Genomic DNA, 24,917 nt, shown 5'->3' on the forward strand with positions numbered 1-24,917 from the left:
AACACATGCCCTAGCCATGCAAGCATCCTTCCCTCTCTTCCAGTTCCACTCACCCCTGTCATACCCAAGCACATGCTGTTACTTCCCCTCTTTTTTTCTCATGTGCTGTGCTGCCCGAAGCTGCCATTCAGCAGTCACCCACAACCTTTATTTCACTGATGTCCAAATTGCTGGTCCACCCCATCTGCAGCCAACATGTCCACATACGCATACACATTCATCACCAGCTTAGGCCGTAACGAGATACTGTTCGACTTGGCATCTACTGTAGTCCCAGGAGCCACATCGCAAACATGTCTCATTTGATCATGTCTCCCACATCGTCATGCACATCTAAAAGTCCTTGCAATCCTGCAATCAGACCCTCAAAAACCACTAATAGATGCCCAATTCATCTCTCTGTGTCACATTCACTTCAAGCCAGATACCACCAGGGACAGCAGACCACGCCCGGCCGCTCATACAAAGGATGTGATAAAATCATAAGCAACAGACTTGTAACAGCATTACCTGTGTTATGACTTTGATCCACAATTTTATATCTCAGTGCACAAAGACACACAAGAAAAAAGCCCCCAAACACAGTAACAATGTAAATGCCAGCCCAATGTCTTCCTTTCTATTCCACCTTAAGCTGCCTTCTTCTTGGCTCTATCACCTTATTATGTCTAACCCTATCACCCTCACCTGCCAGGCAGTGCCATCTACTCTGTGAAGCCAAGGGAGCTTCTCAAGGCATGAACCCTCTGAAATGTTTACGTCACTCTCCACAAGAAGGACGACCTGATCACCATCCGCCTTCTTGGCATGCAGTTAGCACTTAGATGTTTCCATGAAGCCCTAGACAAGGCCATTTAGAGGCCCTCTCAACCTTTACCTTTTATAATGATCATGCTTTTTCCCTTTTAGATGATCCACTTTTTAAGCTTCATATGTTGATTATTCAGATATGTGACAAATATAGAATACATGTTTATTAATGTAATTATTCTTTGGAGCGTGAAAATCAAGTCTGCTCAAATATATTCACAGTATTTCATCTGAATTGAATTCTCTGTTCTAAATAATTATTTTTGAGTTATGAGCGAGGTTTCATGGAAGGTGATAATTGCATTTATCTTCTATCATTGTTTAGCAAAGGGCACAGGTTTGCAGAACGAAACTAAGTAAAAGGGCTTCAATGTCTTTTCCTGCTAGTTGTTTATTCTGAAAGATCCAACAATGACACGCAGTGGTGGCAGAACTGCAGTCGCCCCTGCCCCTTGCACTGCATTGGCATGCTCACCTTTAACACCTGCTCATATGCTTCATCCGAGTGGGAGTCGAGTTTAGAGCCTCTCTTTTGCCATAATCCATTGTCTATTCAGTGGCCCCTCTCCTTGTGACTTCCTAAAGTCTTGTCCCATGGGATCATTCTGGCAAAACATCCACATGGGCTCAGTCTTCCAGGTATCCAGTATGGAATTTCCTCTCCAATGTTTTGACCACTAAGGCGTAGTTTTAGTTTTTTGCTTTCAGCTCCCTCAGCCTCAGTGCCACATTACAATCATTGGTGATGTTGATACCTAAATCTATATTTCCCTCTCACATATTCACTAATGGGTTGCACATTTCCAAACAAATTTTACTCCTGTCGCCTCTTGCATGTTTGTTCTTAGATTGTGACTACTATCCGACAGCTCTGTTCACGCCATCATTTTTCCAATAGCCTCATTCGTGCAGGAGCTCCCCATCCTATGAAAATAGATCCAGAGTACAGTAAGGAAACCAGCTATGGGATCCACCCTTTTCATTTTCTGTTCTCCTCTTAGCTGAAGTTCCATTCCTTCCCTACATGCAGATTCCTTTCTTCTTTTCCTCCTCGTGCCCCTTTTTTCTCTATCCCTAGTCCCACCACACCTTTCACGTGTTCCTTAGCAGTGTCTTACGCAGCCGGCGTAGGCTATTCCTTTTCACCTCAGCCGGTGTTGGTATCAAACCAGTATAGTATATTTGTGACACCAATCGTAGCCGGTATTTTACATTTTTTCAGAATATAAACATAAAATCTCTAATCTCAGAAGCCTTTTGTTAAAGTATATTGAGAATATCTACTTCGTCCCTGCAGGAGTATGAACACAAACTTAGTCGACTATTTCTTTTATTCAGGATACCAGATAGTAACAAAATCCACATCCTATTTCCTGCTCCTGGGTCCCTCCTCTGCCCAAACACAAGATATTGTACACATAAAGAGATATGTGGATATTGTCTGGCCAGTATGTCAATGTCACAGCAGGTATTTTTATGTCAAGACCATTCATTGTTTTTAGGAAAGTAAGCAAAAGCCAGTACTTTTACAACTTTACAATTTAAACATGAAACTGCAAACACAAGCCATTTAACACGTACAACTATTCCTAAATGATTATGCAAACAGAGACAGACTCACCATGTTAAGAAAGAAAATGGACAATATTGGACAACATCATATTGCTATACCAGTCCTAAACCTTCCAGAATCCCAACAACAGATAAATGGCCAGTCATTTCCAAGAGAAAGTTGGCAAACACGAAATGAGAGGATGGAGGGGGGATATTCTAATTGGGCCCTACCACCAATGATCATCACAGACCCTTCCTGCTCTGCCCAGGAGGTTAATGATGGGAGTCCATCCAGTTCATTTGCCCTCTCCTTCCGGCATCTGGGATCTCTAGCGCTACCTTGCCCTGCCCATTAGTGTTGTGCTCTTTATTGGGCTCAAAAAGTAGCCCTCCATGAGCTCCTTCTCTCAGCCCCAGAGGTCTTGTACATTCAAAGGCAGTGCCTCGTGGCCCCCGAGATCTCCTCCTACACTGACAGGAACTGACTAAAGGAGCTCCTGCCACACAAACATCCTCCTTACATAATGCGCAAGGGAATACAATTCCCTCTGCGGATGCCTGATGGGTGGTCCTTTCACGTTCATTAGGTGAAGGCCGCAAGGCCGTCACGTTACAGGCCGCTCCACCTGTGTTCCTACTATCCCTCCCTAATTAGGAAAGTTCCATTCCATCCGGCCATGACACGCCTTCCATTGGGCATCTATGGGGTGACTTGAGCAGATCAGTGAAACACAGGTACCAGCTCTTCACCTAACCTGCATTATTATATTTGGATGAGTATGATCGCCATGCACAAAATGTGATCCAGACATTTTCATCAATAAGACAACAGGATAGGACACTCTGCACTGCAGAAGACTTAAACAGTTAATTTCAACGATTTGCAAAGCTATGTCATTGTGTGAACAATTCTGCTTGAGAGGCAATGAAGTATCCGGCATGAACAGTAAAATCCAAATTTACATAGGAGATTGTCAAAAGAAAGGTTACCAGATGACGCCATGTCCTGAAGGACAGTATGTTACTGGTCTTTCCGTTGTTCATTACTTTGAAGCATATTAGTCCAATGTGCTTCGTTGATGTAATTCAGAAATACGACCGCAGAATCTCTTTTGAAAGAGATTGTGAGAAAATTGTGGTCAAGCTATTATAGGTTCATCTGATATACCTTATCCTAATCTGGAACAGCAAACAGCAGAAGACCATTCAATGCCTCCCAGAAGAACCTAATTTAGAAACCAAAAAAGCAGTGCAAGGGTCAAAAGTGCTGTTTTTGGAGCTAGCCACCAAGTGGGGGGTTGCCTTAATTTCACCGTATACCTCTTTGTTACACTACACTAGACTTCCAGTATCTTTAATTCACTCTAGAAGGTTCTTTATCATCCCTGCTTTTCCCCTTTGCCCCTGTTTTCATCTCTTTTTCTTTCTCCTTCTTTTTCCTTTTTCTGCCTTTCTCATTCTTGCTCTTGTTCATAGTCTGATAAATCTAAATCCATGCCCCAAAAATGAGTCCTGGTGCCCAGCACCTGCAATTACTTACAAAATGTAACTGTCTCCCAGCCATTCTGCAGAGGCCAGGTCCTATGCGGTATGTCTTTTTCCAATGTCATGCTGCTGACAATCTAGGAATCTTGGATGCCTAAGGGCTGCAGGTCAATTTGTCAAAGTTTGCAGCAAGTGGGAGGGCTTCACGGACACTGTTTCCAGTCCAGAAGTTTCATATCACAACATAATGCATTCTTGGTTTTGTAGTCTTTCAGCCCTGCCAAGTTTCTGATATCCATGCATAGTAAGCTGCTCTCGTACAGGTTTTTTCTTTCCATTTTGTGACTTGTTCTCCTGGCTTTAGAATGGGATAATACTACAAGCTCCAGAATGCAAAATACAACATGGACCTGAACAGGTAGTCACTCATGGACTTGGAAAAATGTGCTGCTATAATGAAAACAAAGCTTCATTAGAGGCCCATTCACAGAGCGCTTACTCTTTCCTGAGTAGATCATGTACTCACTTTTTGCTTTTAGTCCTATTCATATTATTAGAAAATCAGGATTACAATACCATCATGCTAAGAAAGAAACTAGGTAAGGCACTCAGCAATGAGCCGGCAAACATAAGGGCTATAGGTTGTCAGTTGGCGATGGACTTCATTTCAAGGTCTCCTTCCATTTGCCAGTACTGTTGCTGGACAGACAATATAAAGAAATGGGTTGGGGTGGGTCCCCAATGGCTAAGTGCCTACAGAAAACCAATCGGACAAGGAAAGAGTCACTCATGAGTAAACTGAATCTCTGATGTGACTGACACAGCCTCAGCTGTGCAGGGCAGGGCTGGGAATTCAAAGCAGTCCTGGCAATTCTGTCGGACTGGCTCCCGACCCCCAGGGGCGGGGGTCAAGCGTGCAGCACTGCTGCTTAACAAAACCGGCCCCCAGCACTGTTGCTTTTGTTACTGTGGGTCGATATTTCAGCATTGCTGCAAAACCTGTCCCCACTGCTCCAAAACTAACCCCACACTTCCAGTCTCCCGGGCAAATGCCTGATGCCCGCTACAGCCAGTCCGACCCTGCTGCCATGTCGGCATTTCCTATTCTGCAGTCAGCCAAAACCAATTTATATAGAACAATATGCTTTTGCTCATTTTGCGTCAGTACAAGACGGGCCTAGGCTGCACCTCCCATTATGCCTAGCTTGACTGAATATTAACCATTTGATGTAGGCATACATTTAATTTAATATTCTTTACCGGCGAGATCTAGCTTAAAGGCCTGACCACCCAAATGATCTGCCATTTTTTTTTCTTTTTTATTAAACCCAAGAATGCTCCCCAGACAGAATGAGGTATATTTCCTAGAGGCTTAGTGCTATGTGTGACATTATCTACCAGCGCTGTTTTTTCACCCAACAGCATGTAACATTCTTTTTTTTAACGTGTTAAGGCTGGCCTAAAAAAATCCCTATACATTAAGCGTTGGTACCTAAAAATGCTTCGACTGGCGGAAGGTGCTGCACATGACATGGAGCCGCTTGACAGCTATGTGGTACCATTATCTTCCTTACTGTAATTAATCTTACACTTCAAGCCAAAATTACAGTTTTACTAATGGTTGAGCTGTAAAGGAATGCCACACTTCTGGATTCTGAAAGGCATTTTAATGTACAAGAAAGCTTATATAACCTATAAGAACAGTTTTATGCAGGAACACTAATATTGTTGGATTCACAACCTTAGCAATCGGCTGAAGGAGAATACGAAGTATTTGAAGCAGCCAGGTTTTTCAAAGTTTCTAATTTTTGTTAGTAAATTTATGGACATTCCTAATTGAAGTCCACCTTTGCACATTAGGAGGTTTTCTGCACATTGCAAGATGTGTTCCACTGCATTGTAAACTCACTTCAATTCTAATCAAACCCAGACAATGTGGAAAATGTATACCGACCTTTTACTCTGCGATGTACCTTTTGCAGGCATTTCTATTTACAATAGAAAAATTATATAGCAGTTTTCTCTGTAGGTTTAACTTTTGAAACGTAAATGTGGGGAAAGCATAAATATTCACAGCTTCTTAAAATGGCAAAGGTTTCCATAGCATTGTAAGAAGGTTGTGAGAAAAAAAAACTTGGGATCTTATCACACCACTATTTCGGTCATCTTTAACTTTCTGTGGTTCAGTCATTATGAACCTCACACACACACACAGGGCCTCATTTACAGTGATTTGGCGTAGGGCAGCACCACAAGTGTTTTTGCCAAATCAAAAGGGCAGGAATGCAACCATATTTACGAGATACAGTGCCTTCCTGTCCTTTCAGCCGGTGCACAATATTTTGTCTAGTGCCAACTCAGGCACCTTTGCTCCATAGTGCAAGGGTGTCTGCATTGTTAGCAGGATTGTTTTTGTGCCGAGAGGTACACCTTGTAGCAAAAAAACAATCCATGGAGGCATTTTCCTCTTTCTATGTGTGCTGTGGAATGCAGTACACATAGAAAGAGGACAAAACTAGTAGAAATAAACATATATCTCCTTGTCCAGCCTGTCCTGGGGAAGAGTACAGTCTTACAGTATTTCCAGGTTTACTGATCCTTGTAAATCTGAGAATGCATCAAACCCCATGTGTGTGGCAGGGAACACCCACCACAATGCCCGTGGTACACCTCCCTGATGCAGCGTCAGATGACACAGGGTCTTGCCCTGCTTTACCTTACACCATATCTATGAGGCCGCGCAAAGTGTCTTTGCGTGGCCTCATAGATATAGGACCGCCGGAGTGTCATAAAAAGTGACCTACCAGTGGTGCAAGGGCTTGTAAATAAGCCCACAGTTTTTAGAAATGTGGGCCCTAATTATGATCTCAGTTGGTAAATACAGTGTATATAGTTGAGTCAGTATTACTGTTCCAGCAACGTTTCAAACATATTTGGATATTGTGCAATATTTAGGTGAAATAACTGATGAAAACATTAGTCTAGGTTTACTAAAGTTTTTTGCGACACAACTCAGCAAAATAACTTATTGCACAGTGTTGCATTAAACAACAATACTACGTGACCTACTAAGATATGGCGTCATTCTGCTCCCTTCTTGCTCTGGCGCACTGAGTGCTGCCTAGCGCCAATGCATACACCCTTGCGCCACGGTGCACGGGTGCCTGCTTTACAGGCTGGAGCATTTTTATGTATACCTTCATGCACTAAAACAATCCTACAAGGCAATTTCTCTTTCTATGTGTGATGCAGAATTCATCACGCATAGAAAGAGGAAGTTACAAGGAAAAATAAAAATAGTATTCCATGTTACACCAGCCTCAGGTCGGTGCACCATTTTGGTGCAAACCCATGTTTATAGATTTTAGCAAATCTCGGTTTGCATCAAAATCCATGGATGGATCTGGGATTACCCACGCTCCACCCACTGAATGCCTCCCAATTGCAAGGTAAAGCAAGACAGCACCATGCACTGCCTTGAGTTATTATTATTATTTTTTACTAAGCCAACCAAAGCCATGCAAATCTGGCTGGGTGGCTCAATAAATCCTGATATACATTTTGCATCAAGCTGCATCAAACAATGTGACACAGCTCGACACAAAATATTAATAAATGCGGCCCATTGTTTCCGGCAGTCATTGTTTTAGACTTTTGCTGTGGAAAACATTTCTGATAGTAACCGGGAGATACACAGTATTACTGGATCCATTTCTGGTAATTATCGAAGATACTTGGGGCGCTCTCAAGATTCTCAGTTTTATGTGTGAGTATCTCATCTAGTCCAAGATTTTTCCTTTCCATTCTACGATTTGTAGCCGTATTATAAAATAATGTCTACCTGTCCCAGTGTGCAAGGAATAAATGCACTCCCGCTCCTCCCTAAAGTCCATGTTGCCGTACCAGCCTTGTTTCCACAGACACCCAGCACGTACATCACCAGAGCCACTATGGCCTGTCCTTGTCCATTCCAATGCACAGACCAGCTTGCCAGTCTCATGTCCACATTACTCCAGTATGTACAACACCGTTGTAAACCCACACTTTCACATTATGCCAGTATGCAAAGGACATATTGACTCGCTAGTCCTGTTTTCACAATGTTCTGATATGTTAAGTAGGGGTGTTCCTGCAACATTATGAGAAATTGTCCATTTCGTGTAGTTTTTCATTATTTTTGGCAAGAGAGTTCTGAACAGCTCAACTGGCTGTAAAGGGCATTGGGTGCTTTCCCAGTGGGCTGGCAGTGTGCAGATAGGGTTCACTGCTGCTGGGGGGTGGTTTGGGTACTGGTGGCTGGGCCTGCCACATTTCAAACCTGCTGTGCTTCGGTACTTTACAAATAAACAATACAAAACGAATGGTTTTAAAGCGACGCTCAATTCAAAACTATTTGTTTTTGCATTTGGATGGTTCTTGCCCCCTGAAACATAGCCATGAGCATCCCTGACCTTGAGGAGTTTGGGGGGCTAGGGGTCTGCTGTTGCTTGGCTCAGAGTGTCCAGTACATACATGATAAAAACTAAGCAAAATTCAAAACAGTATCTTTCTTTGTAATGTGATCCTTCCAACAAATTTCAGTTTAGAGTTTTAAATTATACCATTGCATTAAGTGGCAATCATTAAGTTAGTAGCAGATTCTAATCATGAACTTAGAAACATTCATGCCCCATGTCCCACTGCCCTGAAGATGATGCTATTAGTGAACCAAGAGGAAAGTCAGCTGTTTATTCCCCACTATATGGGGCCTAACAGTTACTAGATGGCGTATCATTACTGTATTTTGCTTTCACGCAACGCATAACCCATAGCTGATGTATTTCGAGGTGCTCTCATGTGATGATGAAGGTAAAGGCGGAACTGTGACTAAAGAAATTGCGTAGCAACCCACATTCGGTCAAGTGGAAGCCAGGATTGATGCAAGGTTTCCTGGTTGAAAGTTGTGCTATTCCACCACTGCATGGTTGTCTGTGTCTCTCTCCCATTTTGAATCAAAGCCTGAAGCTTTGTGTTTAGGTTTTTGAGGTACTAAATCAGTGGTGCACAGTGTTAAATACATTGAGCTATGTATGTTTCACAAGGGCTGGTGGTGGTAGTGTTTGGGGAGGGTGATATTTTAAAGCTGAAGTCAAAATGAAAACCAGAGCACACATCATTGGTGAGTGTATTGAGAAAATTTGCCCCACCAACTAAAACTCTATTCATTGTCATCAATTCTGAATGTATTCCTCTACACACTCCTCACCATCCAACTGGTGCTTTCACTGTGAAGTATATCTTCTAAACAACCATGTTTAGTGTATACACGTATGCTAGGAAAATAATTGCAAATTTAATTGTTGTCATATTGATTTCCTAAATCCAAAATCAAAGCTCAATGGCAAGTTTAAAAAAATCCCATATACCTTTAATATGGTTGGACCAAAAAACTTCACACTTTGGTATAGCATTAAAGGTAAGCACCCCCTCTATCCAGGAGCTGCTTCCAATTTGGAGATATCAGCATCATGTGTGGGGCCAACAGTGTGAGACTGTGAGGGTGATGTCCAGCTAACCGGCTGTTCACTAATACATACCCGTGTCATGCGGTGATTTAGTGCTGCTGCAGTAAAGCAGTTGGCAGTCGTGAATTTGTGGGCATGGTGCCGCTATCTGCATGTACGGGAAGTAATGCACTCTCGATGAGTTATGTGCAGACATAAGTTGTAGGAAAAGCAACACTCTTTTACTTGTACTTTGCTATTTCATACAAGAAAAGCAAGTGACTTGTGAAACAGTGCTGCCTTCTTCTCACTTTATCCATTGTTGTCATCTTGGCTAGGTGATTAGGTGGATTCAGCTGATGGTCTGCTGCATAGGCTGTAAGGCTACTTTTGGGTTTGGATGAGTTAACGGACCCCAAAGAATGCAACACCATAGTCCTAGCTGGCCAGTATACCCCTGTGGTGTTGGTCGATCTTCGACGTTTGTGCCTATCCATACAGTCGGATTTACCTAACTCCCTTATTCAGCATATTTGAAGTAACTGAGTCCTCTATTAAGCTCCATACCATGACTTTGAGCAAGCAGGTGAGTAGCACCAACTTTAACCCAAAATAATGAAAACAATCACTGTAACAGCTAGTCAGACCTGACATGGGAGACTTTGAGATCGCCTCATTAGCAGTGCCTGGCTGCAGTATGCCTTCAAAAATATTCCCTTGCAGTTCCAATAGCCAGTCTGCTTTGTCCAACTTCTCATTGTCAAGAACTCAAAGAAGTCAAAGCTCGGTTGCTAATTAGTCCAGGAAGCTAATGTTTGTGTCTCTTTCATATTTAGGTCTTAAGAGGGGTGTGTGTGTGAAAATAAACCACTTCCCTGAAGACACAGACTACGATCATGACAGTGCCGAATACCTCCTGCGTAAGTACTCTTTCGCTGATGATTGCTCGGTTGTATGTTATTCCAAATGAGTTTAATTCACTGAATCCCTAAAGCTGAAAGCAAACAGCAATGACCATAAAGGGAACCTTCTCCCAAATACCACTCTTAGTCATGAACATCTCTGACGCAAATAAGAAAGACATCTATTTGTCCCCCCGTAAGTAATGACAGTGACAAATATTCCCACCTATGCGTAAACAAAGGCGCGCATGAGGAAGGTCCCTCGAGGAATGCGCGACAGTGGTAAATGCCTCTGATGTATGTGCCTGTGGAAGTGCTCAATGGCTCTAGATGAGTGATAATGGGAGAAATGATTACCGCTCATATGAACGTTAAGTGTGTATGAGTAACGAGTGCGTACCCAGCAACCGCCTACAGGGCCACCACAGACGGCAAGCAATGCTTGGAAAATGAATGTCACATAATACCATGCTTCCGTAAAAGCAACTGTGATCCCATGGACCTCAGACCTAGTGCTGGTCTTTTGTATCTGGGACAAATGATGAGAGAAGCTGAAATATGAAGATAAAATCTCTTTAAAATAGCAACAGCAGTACACTACCTTCACCAATAGCAAAGAGGTGAAATGTAATTGACAATGAGCACATCAGTAATCCACAAAGTCATGGAAGCACATCAGTTAGTGCAGTGCTCTCTGACTAAGTCATAGAGAGATCCATGTCAATATTCGGGATAACCATAAAATATTACTTTTCATACAATTAATCTAAGCAGAACTCATTCATACACTGAGTGGTTATTCAGAAGATTTGACATGAAATCATCCCTCCTTGTACTATGTTGTAGACCCCTCAGTTACTGGCATCTTCATCAAAGATGAAACAAAGAGACAGAATGTGTTATTTAGACCCTTTTCAAGAGCCCACCAGCCTTCTAGGTCAGTGGAGTCAGTGGCCTTTACACCTCCAGTAGAGGAGTGCCTCACACATTTAGAGATTCCCATCAGGGAAGCTGGGATCCATGTGCCTTCAGCTAATATGCCAGTGTACTGTCTCCCTTAAAAGGACTGAACTTTGCCAAATGAGTGCCTTGGGTTTTTTTGCAGGAAATTACCTACAAACTGGCACTCTGGTTCTTGAGAACAAAAAACACAATGGCCACCATATGCAAGGTGTTTTCTCCTGCACCTAGTGGCCATTTAGCTATTTACTTATCTGGGAACACTATGTATTTTATGATGGTCCCAGACAGTTAAATTTAAAATAGGGTTTGGTGAGCATCACTATAAACGTAAAACTCATTGCCAGACGAGCATTCAGGTCAGAAGGTTCTGACAGCAGACCCAGCTGATGGTCTGCCGTCAGAAGTCTCCTCCACATCTAAATGGGATAAAGGACCTGCATGTTTGGCAGTGTACATTGCATTACTTGAGCTTCGCTAAAATCTATATGAACACCCTGAAGTCTTTGTCATTCGTTGTGCTTTACATATGCTCCTAACAATGGCACAGTCCAGTAATGGGCGAGGATTTAATCACTGAGGCAGCCCAAAGCTCCGTTCAGGCTGTGCATCTAAATCCGAAAGAAGTGTTTCTGTCTGCAGCGCATGCGCTACAGACAGCGCACCATGGAAAATCAGAGCCATTGTTTACTTGCTGCTCCTTGCTTTTGGGCAGGTGAACTACCAATCTAGTAAAGGCTGAGTTCATGGTTTCCTCTCGAATAGGAACTTACTTCTCAAGTTCAGAATATATTGATATCTGGATGCTTCTACATATCGCTGGCGTATCGTAGAGATGTATAACATACAAGTGACTAGGACTATTTTTAAGCCTTGGAGCCACTTATATCAGAAATATTTAGTCAATAGCCTGAAAGACTGTTCTCTCCATAGCCTGAATTTGCATTTGGGCATTTTGCCTAGAATTTGAACCCTCATGTTTCTAAGCACTAGTTCTGTTTTCTGACTTTCTCATGAGTGTAATGATGTTCTTGTCCTTGCTTTCAAAAAGGGGCATTTTAGCACTTTTCTAAATTTGCTATAGTATACATCCAATCAGACACTACACGTGAATCACCAAGTGTGTCTGACTATATATGAAGCCCACACTGCAGATTTAAGGGCCCCTTGGCTTGCTTCGGTAGGGTACAGATTTTCATTTTCTGAGTCCAGCTGAAACCAAATATTAGTTCCCTTCCAGGTTTTGCTTCCTACATGTTGTCAGGGCGGCTGATGCTACATTAAGACCTCTGTAGACAGTGGCACTTTGGTGCCACCACACATGGCTACCAAAAGGGTGCTAAACCGTGACTGATATTAGAGCGTCAAACTGGCAAAAAATAATTCTGCTCACCGCTTTGTAATCATTGCACCAGAGCTGTAGGTTGAGGAGATGAACTAGTATAGAGAAATAGACCTAAAAGTACACAATGGCATTTAGCATTGGATATGGTCAGTGGGGTAGATAGAGCTGCCCATTCTGGATGGGTGCAACCAGGCAGCAGGCAAAAGTAAACTGTAAGAAAAAAAACTGAGATAAAACAAAGCTAACACTACTTGGACAAATGGGTCCTGATTGTCAGCTGCTTATAGAGATTCCTGAACAATTACTTTTGGCAACATTGTGGGTATGAGATAAACAGAGACAACAACAAAATAGTGTTTTATGGAAAGTGCCAAGGTAACGTTCAGAAAACTAACATGGCAGGGTCTAACAAGAGGAGGTAAGTATATACATTTGCACCCTAAATTCAGCAAGAACACATGTGCATTGCTGTAGTTATAATTTAGTGTATTTCTTCTCTTCAGACAGGCCTTAACATCTGAACCATTCGATTTCTGACCTGGACTACTGCTTTCACCTTCCTAATGAGGTTGAAAAGGTTATAACATGTAAAAGGAGGCCTACAGTTATTATCAAGTGGTGTATATCAATAGCCGATATATCGCTTTGGTGTTCAAATCAGTTTGTGGAAGGAGACCTGTTTTGCTTGAGCTCCCTCCGAATACTTACATATGAATTGTATTATATTCTGTACTTCAAGTACAGTACTACAATTACTCACGCATAAATAATATTATTATATTCTGTACTTCAAGTACTGCACTTCTAGTACTTACATATGAATTGTATTATATTCTGTACTTCAAGTACAGTTCTTCAAGTGCTAACATATGAATTGTATCATATTTTGTACTTCCAGTAAAGTACTTCAAGTACTTACACATCAATTGTATTATATTCTGTACTTCAAGTACAGTACTTCAAGTACTTACATATGAATTGTATTATATTCTGTCAGGAGTTCCGTCTGTACAGTAAGCATCTCCAACATAGGTACAGACAACCAGATCCACGTAGGATTTCAGAATGGCCAATAACTAAGTAAACCACTTCCATTTAAATTCATTGTATTCACTGTCTGTCCATGTACTGTAAATTAATATTCTGAAAGTAAATCTGGCATGAATCCAGTCCTACTGAATTCAATGTGGCCACCATTGGGTCTGATCTACATAACATAATAATAGCATGACTATTCATGACTTATCATTCCTTGGTAGGAAGAAGACAGCAGGATGGGAATCTGGCTTTGAAGTGTGCAGCCAGGCCTATGGCATGGTGTTGCTGTCCTAATTTAGATTATGCTGTAAAGTCATTCAGTAGGGCAGAATAGCCAATACTCAATCTGGTTAAATCTTGATGTCATGGAAGCCCTGGCTTCCAAAGTAGAATCGTTGTCAGTAAAGAGGACCTCCTCGGCATCTGTGAATGGAGCTCCCCCCATCTCTTGTTTTCCTCAGTCATGGGACTGCTGTTGGCGATAAGCTGCATCTGATGTAAAATGAGAAAGCAAGATAAGTGAGACCGCAGATTTTGGCCCTCATTAGAAGTTCATGGCTAAATTCCAATCCCTTTACAGACAGGAGTTTGCCAAGAAATTAGAATTCCAAGTTTTGTGATAATTTAATCAATCAATCAATCACACGTTTGTTAAGCGCTACTACTCACTCGTGAGGGTCTAAAGGCGCTGGGGGGGGGGAGGGGGGAGATATTCCAGTCCATCAAGGCGGGAGTCTGTCGAAGAGCCAGGTTTTTAGGTTTCTTGTGAAGATGGGGAGAAATGTTGTCTGTCTGAGGTGGAGAGGAAGGGCATTCCAGGCTCTGGCCGCGAGGAAGGAGAAGCAGCAGCCGCCTGATCTGGTGTTTCTGGTGCGGGGGACCACGGCGTAGGAGAGCTGGGCTGATCGTAGGGTCCTTTGGGGAGCGTGGAATTTGAGTCGGCTGTTCAGGTAGGCTGGTCCTGTGTAGTAGAGGGCCTTGTGAACGAGAGTGAGCATCTTGAAGGTGACTCTAGCTTCGATGGGGAGCCAGTGGAGTGTGCGCAGGTGCTGGGAGATGTGGCAGTGTCTTGGCAGGTTGAGGACCAGTCTTGCGAGGGTGTTCTGGATGTTCTGTAGCTTGCGTGTGAGGTATTTGTTTATTCCGGCGTAGAGTCCGTTGTCATAGTTGAGTCTGCTGGTGACCAGGGCATGAGTGACGGTCTTTCTGTGTTTGAGGGGGATCCATTTGAAGGTCTTGCGTATGGGGCGGAGGGTGTGGACGTAGGAGGACGAGACGGCATTGACCTGGTGGTCCATTATCACAATTATCACTCAAACACAATTTTTCCCCTGATAAACTCTGGCAGCTCAAACCTGATAAAATATATCAGGGGAAAAGTTGAGGAAAAAAGGCAAAACATGTTAACTTTAGTCTGTTAAAAACTGATTCCTTATGACATGCCTCAATAACGGAACTTGGAAGGTAAATACCTCACCCTATTCAGCACAACTGGTAACCAGGGCCTTTGATGGCTAAGTCATCCACTGCATTAGGCATTAAGAAATATAGTTTAATGAACAGATGCATGGCCTGTTCTCTTCTGGCAAATGTATCCTATTCTAGATAAATCTAGAGGTGTCTTCGTACATGCCAGCTTTAAAAGCATTGACTTCTAAACAAGTCAGGAAAAGGGTACTCTGTTTCTAATATGAAATTAACCTCTCCAACATCTGCAGATACTTTACCACAGTAAGTGTGATGCTGGGAAAGGCTTCACATTCTATGTCTTGTGCTTCCAGCTTTCTGTTGCTTTGCAAGGCTGGTGGCTATGATGGCATCTGTGATCAAAGCCTGTGGTGGCACCTTCAGATTAGTAAACAGAGTTTGACTGCAACCTGTAAAACAACAGGAGTTCCATGGCAACTCAAGACACCTAAAAACATACAGGACAAGGCAAAGGAGACCATAGTGCCAGATCCAAAAAACTTGAAGAAATTCCCTCCACTATCCTTTTCAATCCTACTAACAGACTCACATATTCACCGCTCAAATTAATTTCATATTTCCCTATGCTAATTTATGAATAATCCTTTTTGGGTTCCGGAGTAGTGTGAAACTAGCAGAAAAGTGCTTCAACGGCTCGTCAGGGGTAGTAAGCGCTATATAAATGCAATTACAATTACAATTTCATTACAAGTTAAGTTCATCACTGGCAGTGCTTAATTTGTGGTAGTGTTTGCAGGCGATGGGCAACAACACTCATGTTTGGGGACTGGGACTTATTTTTCATCATCAGACATTAACCCGCAACAAGACAGAATAAAACAGAAGATGGATGAAGAAAAAGACAAAAAGAAGAGGAAAAGATAGAAGAACGATGACAAAGGGATAAATTGGAGATGAAAAAAGTCTGAAAGATCAAAAAAGGTAGAATCTAAACTAGACAGACTTGGCATTCAGCAGCATCGGCAGTCATGGAACTAGTGGCGCGCTCCAAAGAAATAAGTTCTAGCCCTGCACTTATTTATTTACAAATAAAGCACTGGCATCAGCAAGTGCAGTGAAGTAACCATCTGGTTTTTGCAACGGTGATCATATCCCCTAAAAGTTATCTCAAATTAAAACCTGGACTGTAGATTACCATGCTGTGCTAACTCCAGAATGGGACTGCCAGATATGGTACTTCAAGGTATCAAAATAATTGTTACATTAATCACAGCTTGTTGCTCAAGTCAAATTTAATGTAATTCTTGCACAAATGGCAACATTAGAAAGTTGTCACTTTGTTGCCTAAAGGTTACCAGTGACTGTTTACAGTTGCAGACAAGTTGCTGTCTGCGAGACAGCCTTCCACCTTCCTGGGGAGATAACTGAATGACTCTCAGGAAGGAACACAAATGATCTGCCAACACACGATGTGTGACCTCCTCCTGTGAGCCCAAAAGGGGAGCTTCAAAGGGAAAATGATAGTCTTTTTTTTTTTTCAGACAGAATAGTATTGTGGCCAGAGAGGGGTTGATGTTGCTAAACTTGTTTTCAAGTGGGTGTGTAGCCCCCAGGTAACCACATCTTTGGGATGGGGTAGGGAGCACAACACACCAAAAGTAGAGGTCTACCATGTTGAGAGTGGCATAAAGGTGCACCCTGGGATAGCTAGATGAACCTTTTCATAAGACGTTGTCATCAGGTGGCAGGAACCTAGTAGACTGAATGGCTATCTAGCTGCCCCACCACCTCTTAGCTCATAGTGGGCATAAAAGTGGCACCTCTGGCACTCAGACCTCAGATCATGTCTGTACTGTTCGCCGATAGAGCCTGGAACATTATGATTTTTTTTTCCAAAGTTTGCACGATTGACCGCTTGTATGGTCCATTACCATGATTTATTGCTCTGGGTAAAAAATGCATTAATTTATTGTTGCCTTGAAAATTCATATCTCCAGAACACTCACGTGGATTTTTGTCATTGAGGTGTCTATTAAAAGATTGAGGTAAAGCCTATTTTTTAAATTATGTCAGATTTTTATTGAGTATTGTCACTTATTCAACTGTTTTGGTACTGCTTAATGCTTTTCATTTGTTTCCTCAGTTACCCAGGGTTGAGCTAAGGGTTTTGAAACAAATCTGACTGGACCCAGAATAGACAGTGAGTTTATTGCACAGTGAGGTCACACAACCACACCACACAATAAACAGCTTTCCTCACGGACTCATGTGTGGCTTAGAACTTGGCCACTTTTTTTTACTGCACTCAATTATTTTATTTTAATTCTTCAAATCTTTCTTTCCTATGATGGGTTTTCTATATCCTCAAACACATTGATTTATAGATTTCCTTTCCCTCTTTTAATGATTAGCCTCTTAAAGTAACTTTTTGTACCTCCTGTGGCATAGTTAGTTGTATTTGTATTAGGAGAGCTACTCGACTTATATATAAAAACATGTTACTGCAAATTTATTGAAAAACATTCATTGCAATTTAGTCAGACAAAATTTGTGGTAGGTACATTTTTAGGTCTCGCGCCTAGCGTTGCAGTGCGTAGCGCTGCACGCTCAGCGAGAGACCTCTTGTAAAGGGTTTGAAAACGGCCCTAGGAATTGCACACGTGTGCTTTTCCTTTTGGGCCTCGCTATTGGCCTTTGCGTGCGTCTTTTTATCCAAGACAGCACGCAATTGGCCAAAGGCGGGCGCATTGCTCCGCCCATGGCTTATTGGTGTCTGTTACGTGCACCGCTGCCATGTGGTTTCAATTATCGTGCCCAGATCCGGGCTCGATAACTGAAACCACATAGCAGCGGTGTGGCGGGCGCACACCCACCACTCATTTTAGATTAGCTGTAAGAATAGTTTACTCAATGTGCACCAGATTACCGACGTCTTCAAACGAGGTATTTAAGTGTTAGCGAGGATATGCATTTTGCAGTAACTAAATTCAGCGTGCTAGAGCCATTTCTGAGGGTTATCGACTGCTCCGCTGCAACCAGTGCCGCATTAACTGCTTGTTTGAAGTGGTCTGTCCATATGATGAGACTTATAGCGGACGTTCATTCTGCTTAATGTATAGTGAGGGGTTGAGCCAGTCTACTGTACGAATATTGCTAGAAACTTGCCTGCACAGGTTCTAGAGAGATAGTGCATTAAAGGTCAATATCTAGCTTACCGTGCTCTGCCGTATAAACTACCATACCGCAGCTCCATGCTGCACCGCACTAGCAGGGGAAAATGCAGTTAAAATAATCAAAGCAGGTCTACAATAGACCCCTTAGTAGCTTCAGCCTGACTTTGCACGAAATGAAAGTACTCTGGTATAAGCAATACATTCTATGTATATTTATGGTGACTGCTGGCCAGATCTCATTGCTTGTTATAATAGAAGTGCCACATTTCAGCTGCACTGTGTTCACTAATAACATTTAATACCAGATTGTCCCCACTTGCTAATCTAAATACCAAGATTGCATTACCAGAAAGCTGAAATACTTAATGTGAGAAGTATTTCATTGTATTGATCAGTGACTGGGAGCAAAGTGAGGCATTTTTATAATAATGCATTGATGAGGTTGATGTTTCTTGGAGTCTAAAGGCTTTTATAGCAGTTACCTTTATATCCCGCCACAGGTATCGCTACACGCTGTAGCCAGATGCTGAAATGTTGTTAGAATGCAGGCAGAACACTGGGTCATTTGAAGTTGCCTTTCACTTTTGGACGTTGTCTGTTTACTATGCATTACTGCAATAAGACGTTTCTTGTTACATAAAGCTACAACATTTCAGTTCTGTATCCTTATGTAGTGTACCGCTGGTACACTTTAGGGTATCCTTTATTTTTTATACATTTGCAGTAGTTGCATCCCTTCTTCCTCCGCTTGCTTAGCCGGCAGAATGTTGTTGCAGTGATGACTAGGAGTTGATTATAGTTTAGCTTTTTTCCTCCAGTTAAACAATGAAGTAACATTCATACGGCCTTGATTCAGGATGCTGCCTCCCTGCCAACATTTTAGGCATCCCTTATTTTATGTCGGGAACATTCAGTTAAAACAGCTGTTTAGCTAGGATGTAAGGTATTTTTTCTCACTGAAGAGATTGAATTGTCATATTCATCTGCTGAATGCAGCCATGGGCCTTCTGAATCAATGTAAATAATTGCAGTGTATTGTGGTAAATATTTCGTTACCAGTACTATTTTTTTATGCGGTAAAGTCTATTAAGAATAACTCAGTAAAATGAGAGGCAGAATCCGTGGTATTAGAGGTTTAAAAAGGCTTTATTCCTATACAAAGGAACACAATTCGAATTGTTGGCGTTCTATTCCATCACCACGAAAGTTCAGGAAGGAAGGGCATATATTATTGACAGGTAATCATTTTTATAGAAAAGGCATTACAGTAAAACAGATGCAGTAGGCGTATCAACTGATAAGAAAAATAAACTATGCATGCGTAGCTAGAATAGGCGTAACTAGACAACGTCATCATACATGATGTCATAAGTGGGTGGATCCATAAGAGAATCCTGCAATGTCAGCAGAAATATTTGGCAGAGATGCGTGCGCAGCCGCATGACGTGTGATTGACGTGCAACTAGAGGGAGAAAAGGACTTGACATTTAGCTCTACATGTGGAGACAAAAGTCTGGGGTTATGTCAACCTAATCCCAAATCATATCTAATATCCTATGTTTAAAGAACTGTGTTATCCAAAAAGAGAGGTCTCTTAGGATAGAATCTTATTCTATACTGACTATACTGACTAGTGCGTGTACAAGCGTCTAAGTGTCTACACTAGATGCGAGGGGGTAGGAATATTCCATGGTAACAGGGTTATGAATTACTTGCATGAGGACAGCGAGGCCTGGCCCCTTTGCACGGTAGCTGGAGGAATGTTTACCTAAACTGCTAGACAGGAATGCATCGGATGAGGGGCGGAGGAGATAATCTTGAAGGTGAAATACAGTTCTTGGCAGGCTATGGGCTGGATCAGGCACCGTTAGCCGCGCAGGGAGTAAGACAAAGTTCATGGTCACAGATGCAGGCTCAGACTGGAGCTTTCAGAGGCAGAAGACAGGAAAAGGCTTGATGACAGAATTCGGGCCTACTTGCCTGAATCTGTAAAAATGTGGAAAGTGAACCACATAAAGTCGGTGGCCTTTCATACTTAGAAAAGGAATATCTGACCCATTCATGGTGGATCTGAAAGAGGACATATTGACGGTGGACGCACATATATTTGCGTCTTCAAAACTGGAGCAGGAGGGAACATACATGTACGTATAGCATGTACATGGAGCCGTTGGGGTCTACGATAGGGGACATAACTGATCACAAAATTCATATTTCCTCAGTATAGTACCTAGTGTTCTATATGCAATTTGCCTTCAACTAGTAATTACCATTGGATCATTGTGTTCTGTTTTACTCTAATGCCAATTTTTAAAACAACAAGCATTTGCAATGCAAGAAGTATCACATCACTGAAAGTTTGAGCTATTGGTGTTCCATTATTATTGCCACGCCAATAGCTCAAACTCTCAGTAATGCGAGACCTATTGCATTACAAATGCTTGTTTTAGTTTACTATGTTTATTTAATTGCTTTATATAATACCTTGTTCCAGTTCGAAGTAGACCTAGCTTGGCAGTTCCAGCAGAACTCCTATTGGAGCAGAATTAGGGCTGATTTGCATACAGCTGGGCATAATATGAGATGGCATGGTTTGCAAAAAAATCAATGTTATGTTATGCAGATTTGTAGACCACACTATCACCCCGGGGGTATCCTGGCGCTGAGCAGATGTGAGTGCAGGCATACCTAGGGCTAATGGGACTACTTGAAAAGCCTGGTCTTCTGCTTTTTGAGAAAAGCAAAAAGTGAGAAGGAGGCTCTTATGTATAGAGGCCAGTCATTCCATGCTGTAGGAGTGATGTAGGTGAAGGCTCAGCCACCAGATCTGGTTTTCTGCATGTGTGGAATTTGTACACGTAGGAGGCCAGATGAGCAGAGGTGTTTGGAAGGTTTATGATAGTAGATGCTGTGGTATGCTGGGCCATCATAACGTAATGCCTTCAAAGTGTTAATGAGGAGTTATAATTGTGCTCATTTGTGAATGGGGAGCCAGTGGAGCGTGGGAGGTAGAGAGTGATTTTGGCCGCCAAGTTCTAAATGGTCTGCAGCCTTTTCATTAATTTTTTGTTGACCCCAGCATTGAGGGTGTTCTCAAAGTCGAGCCTAAAATCTTTCTACTCAGTAGAATTGTTGCTCTGAATTCAAAAGAAGCTTCTCACCTGTTTGGGCCCTCACTTCCCATCAGCTCCTTCAAACCTTTGGGAGTACTGGGGCTCAGGAGCCAGAACTTGAAAACACTTTGAGGAGACTCTACAGACCAGCTGAGATGGAGCGCTGTCCATGAGAAGAACTCACTGATACTCTTATTTAGTTCTTGTTTCTCCTTTTAACTGCTTCAGTCTTTCTAAATGGAAATAAAGCCAGACTGATTTTGGTATTATGATCCCCACAGTGTCTTCAATTTGAGCATTTTTGTCATCTTTTTACTAAATCCTCTTTCTCCACTTTGGGTGTGCGACAAGGCTCTGTCCTCACATGTATTTCCTTACCAGCAGTGTCATGTGCATGGTTCAACATTCTACACTTCCTCCGGGGTCTTCCTGGCATCGGTAGCACAGTTTTTCTGCTTTCACAAACAAGTTTGGACTTAGCATCTCCCACAAGTCAGGCAATTTCTGTAATTGCGGTCCTATGATAAACACAGATTACAAGCATAGATTACAGACTCTCTAGCTGGAACTAATCGTTACAGCTTTTAAAAGGGAGTTTTTCTATAGCTCTCAAGCGAAGGAATGTGAGAACCTATACGTTAAAAATAAATAAATGGGCTTTTTGATCCATTTCAGCCAAATTACCCCAATACTCAAAGTGACAGTTCGTTCATGTGTCTTCAATGTTTCCGATTTTCCTTCTGAGCCACATTAAGATAAATGGTAAGGCTGGTAACTGGAGGGTTTTTATTATGCTTGTGAAATTTCACTTCAGTTATGACCTTAAAAGTACCTAAAACAAGATCAAATGTTTAGATGAGGGTCCACTATACAAAGTTGAATGCAGAAAATGTATTGCTATATAGTCCATGTACTACACATGCTTCCTACCCAGACTCTTGTTGTTTGTCTGTAAAATTGGCCATTGAACGAAAGGGCTATCCCTCTTAACAGACCAGCCTATAGGAGATTTAATCGTCTAGCTCTGATCAAAGATTAGCCAATGGATGATCCAGATCCAATCTACTGGCCCTTTTCACAGACCCGCCTACAGGAGTTCCAGTATTGTAGCCTTCTTAACAAATCAGTTTATAGGAGATTTTTTCTTGTATTTACCTTTTCACATGTCAGCGGATAGTACATCCTATCTTGTAGCCCTCTTCAGGTCAGTCTGTAGTAGATTCTAACTTGTAGTCCTCTTCACAGATCAGCTAGTGGGAGATATGGTTTTGTAGTCTGCTTCACAGTCAGCATGTAGAAGAGCAAATCCTGTATGCCGCTTCATGTGTAAGTCTAAAGGATCTATCTTATATCCCTTTTCATAGACCAGCCTATAGGAGATCCAGTCTTTCAGCCATCTTCACCGATCAGCTAATGGGAGATCCACTTTTGTAGCACTCCTCACAAAACAGCCAATAGGAGATCAATTCTTGTAACCCTCTTTACGGACCAGCATATAGGGCGGTCAATATTGTAGCCCTCTCCACAGATCAGCCAATAGGAGATCCAATGTTGTACCACTCTTTACAGACAAACCTCTAGGAGATCCAATCTTGTATTCCTCTTCACATGTCGGTCTACAGGAGATCCAATCTTGTAGCATGCTTCACAGTCATTCTGTAGAAAATCCAATCTTGGCATCTTCTTCACAGGTTAGCATATAGGAGACCCAATCTTACATTGCTTCAAAATCAGCCTTGCATACTTCTTCACATGTGAGCCGATAAGAAGAGGGCTACAAGACTGAATATCCTGTCAGGTTATAGGAAATCTAATCATGTAGCATGCTTTAAAATCAGCCTGCAGACAATCTAATCTTGTAACCCTCAATGTCAGCCTATAGAAGATGCAATTTTATTACCCTTTTGAAAGGTCAGTTGATATGATATCCAATTGTGTAGCCATCTGCACAGACTATGCAGCAATTTGAGTTGAAATAAAAAAAATCCCTGTCTGAATTCATTGCAAAGATTGACTTTTTTGTTTTTAATTGGCTTTTGGTTTTAATTAGGTCCTTTTTGATTTTGTCCTCAATTCAATGTTTGAATCTTAAGCTTTTGGGAACATGGAGGTGGATGTGGCTAACATGGAGAGCCTTAGCGTGGCAGAGCTGATGATCATATGCAAGCAACGAGCAATGAATTTGACAAGTAGTCTAAGAAAGAGGAGCCTGGAGGAAATCAGTCAGTAACAGACTACCTCAGAAGACAATGAGGATGAGGTGGAAGAGGAAAATGAGGCTGCATTGAGGAAGGCCCAGTGCCAGGTGAATATTCTCTAAGCCGGAGCATTACCTTCATTGTCCAGGGCTGAGAGCAATATGTCCTCCCATAGTTTATCCCCATCAGAGAATGAGCACAGACAGGTGGAGAGGGACTTGACATTGCAATTGGCTCACTTGCCTTTAAGGACAAAACCCTGACCTTGGCTGCTGAAGAGAAAAATATGACATAGACCTTAGACGAGAAGGAGGCTCTGCTGCCCCATGAGAGGACAGAGTGCAAAATGGACTTTAGACCCCGGAGTGCCTTTGAGTCTAGTGATGATGGTGGCAGCGTAGGAAATGTTAACAAAAGGTCCACACCCCAAAAGACCTGGTGCCTTGGTATGTGTTGGGTGAAGGTGACAATGATAAGTGGCTTTAAGCATATGAGATGGCCCTGCATATACATGGAGAACAAGAGGGGGATTGGGGTGTTAATCTGTGGAAGCACATGCCCATTGTAGGGAGGGATACACTATGGGCCCTAGATGCAGCTGACCAGGTTAGGCATGCCTGCATGAAAGAGGCTCTTACCTGCAAGTTCGGTTTAACCTCATCAAAGTACCGCCTGATGTTTACGGATAGCCAGAAGCAGTCACACTAGTCTTTTGTGGATTTTTTGGCTTTATCTAACAAGGCACTGGATGGTTGGGTGAAAGGCTTATAATGCGCTATATAATTTGATTCTGTGGGTGCACAACTTGAGTAATTGCTTTACAGAGATACGCTAGCATAATAGATTGCAAGCTCGCTGTGCCCAGAGAACTTGGGAAAGAAGATGACCTCTGGCTCCGCACCCAGGTGTCAAAGAAGATACCCATTAGTGACTACTGGAAGGGTGGTCTGGGCTCCCTTCCAGAGAGGGAAGTGAATGCCAGAAGAATACAAAAAAGTTCCTTAATGGTCCCCAAAAGAGTCTTGAAGGGAGGGAATCCCAGACCAGTGCAGAATGGGGGGTTTGGTGGGAACACAGTGACATATCACCGATCCTGGCCACGAGATGGGGGGGATGTGTATGTACCCAGAAGCCATCCACAAGTGATCACTCGATATGGGTGACTAACCTAGACCTAGGAACATATTATTCCCAGGAGGAAAGGGTAGAGCTTGCCCTAGTATCCGTAAGATAGGAGGTGGTTCAAGAAGGTAAATTAGTGATCACTGAGAGTGGTAGACATCCCTTCCAAGTGGTCACAGTGAATAGGGTTTGGGTCTCTCCTCTATAAGTTACTTTTGCCAGCTAGACCATGGTGGTAGCAAGGCTGGCTCCCGAACAAGATCTGTCAAGACAGGTCTATAGGGTAACGCTGGCCCATGGGCAGAA

The 24,917-nt window shown here is 42.4% G+C and overlaps 1 protein-coding gene across 3 annotated transcripts in view; it reads left to right on the top strand.

Annotated features, from left to right (window-relative positions):
• The window catches only part of CACNG8 (calcium voltage-gated channel auxiliary subunit gamma 8), an 84,449-nt gene that overhangs the window by 39,040 nt on the left and 20,492 nt on the right, over positions 1-24,917 (top strand). For 2 of the 3 annotated variants that reach the window (XM_085614361.1, XM_085614362.1), the window contains exon 2: positions 10,169-10,252. In XM_085614361.1, coding sequence (XP_085470487.1) covers positions 10,169-10,252 — 84 coding nt within the window. The remainder of the gene's footprint in view (positions 1-10,168; positions 10,253-24,917) is intronic. The other variant, XM_085614363.1, reaches the window with a different exon arrangement.

This window comes from Triturus cristatus, chromosome 7 (assembly GCF_964204655.1).
Source record: "Triturus cristatus chromosome 7, aTriCri1.1, whole genome shotgun sequence".
Taxonomy (NCBI): Eukaryota; Metazoa; Chordata; class Amphibia; order Caudata; family Salamandridae; genus Triturus; species Triturus cristatus.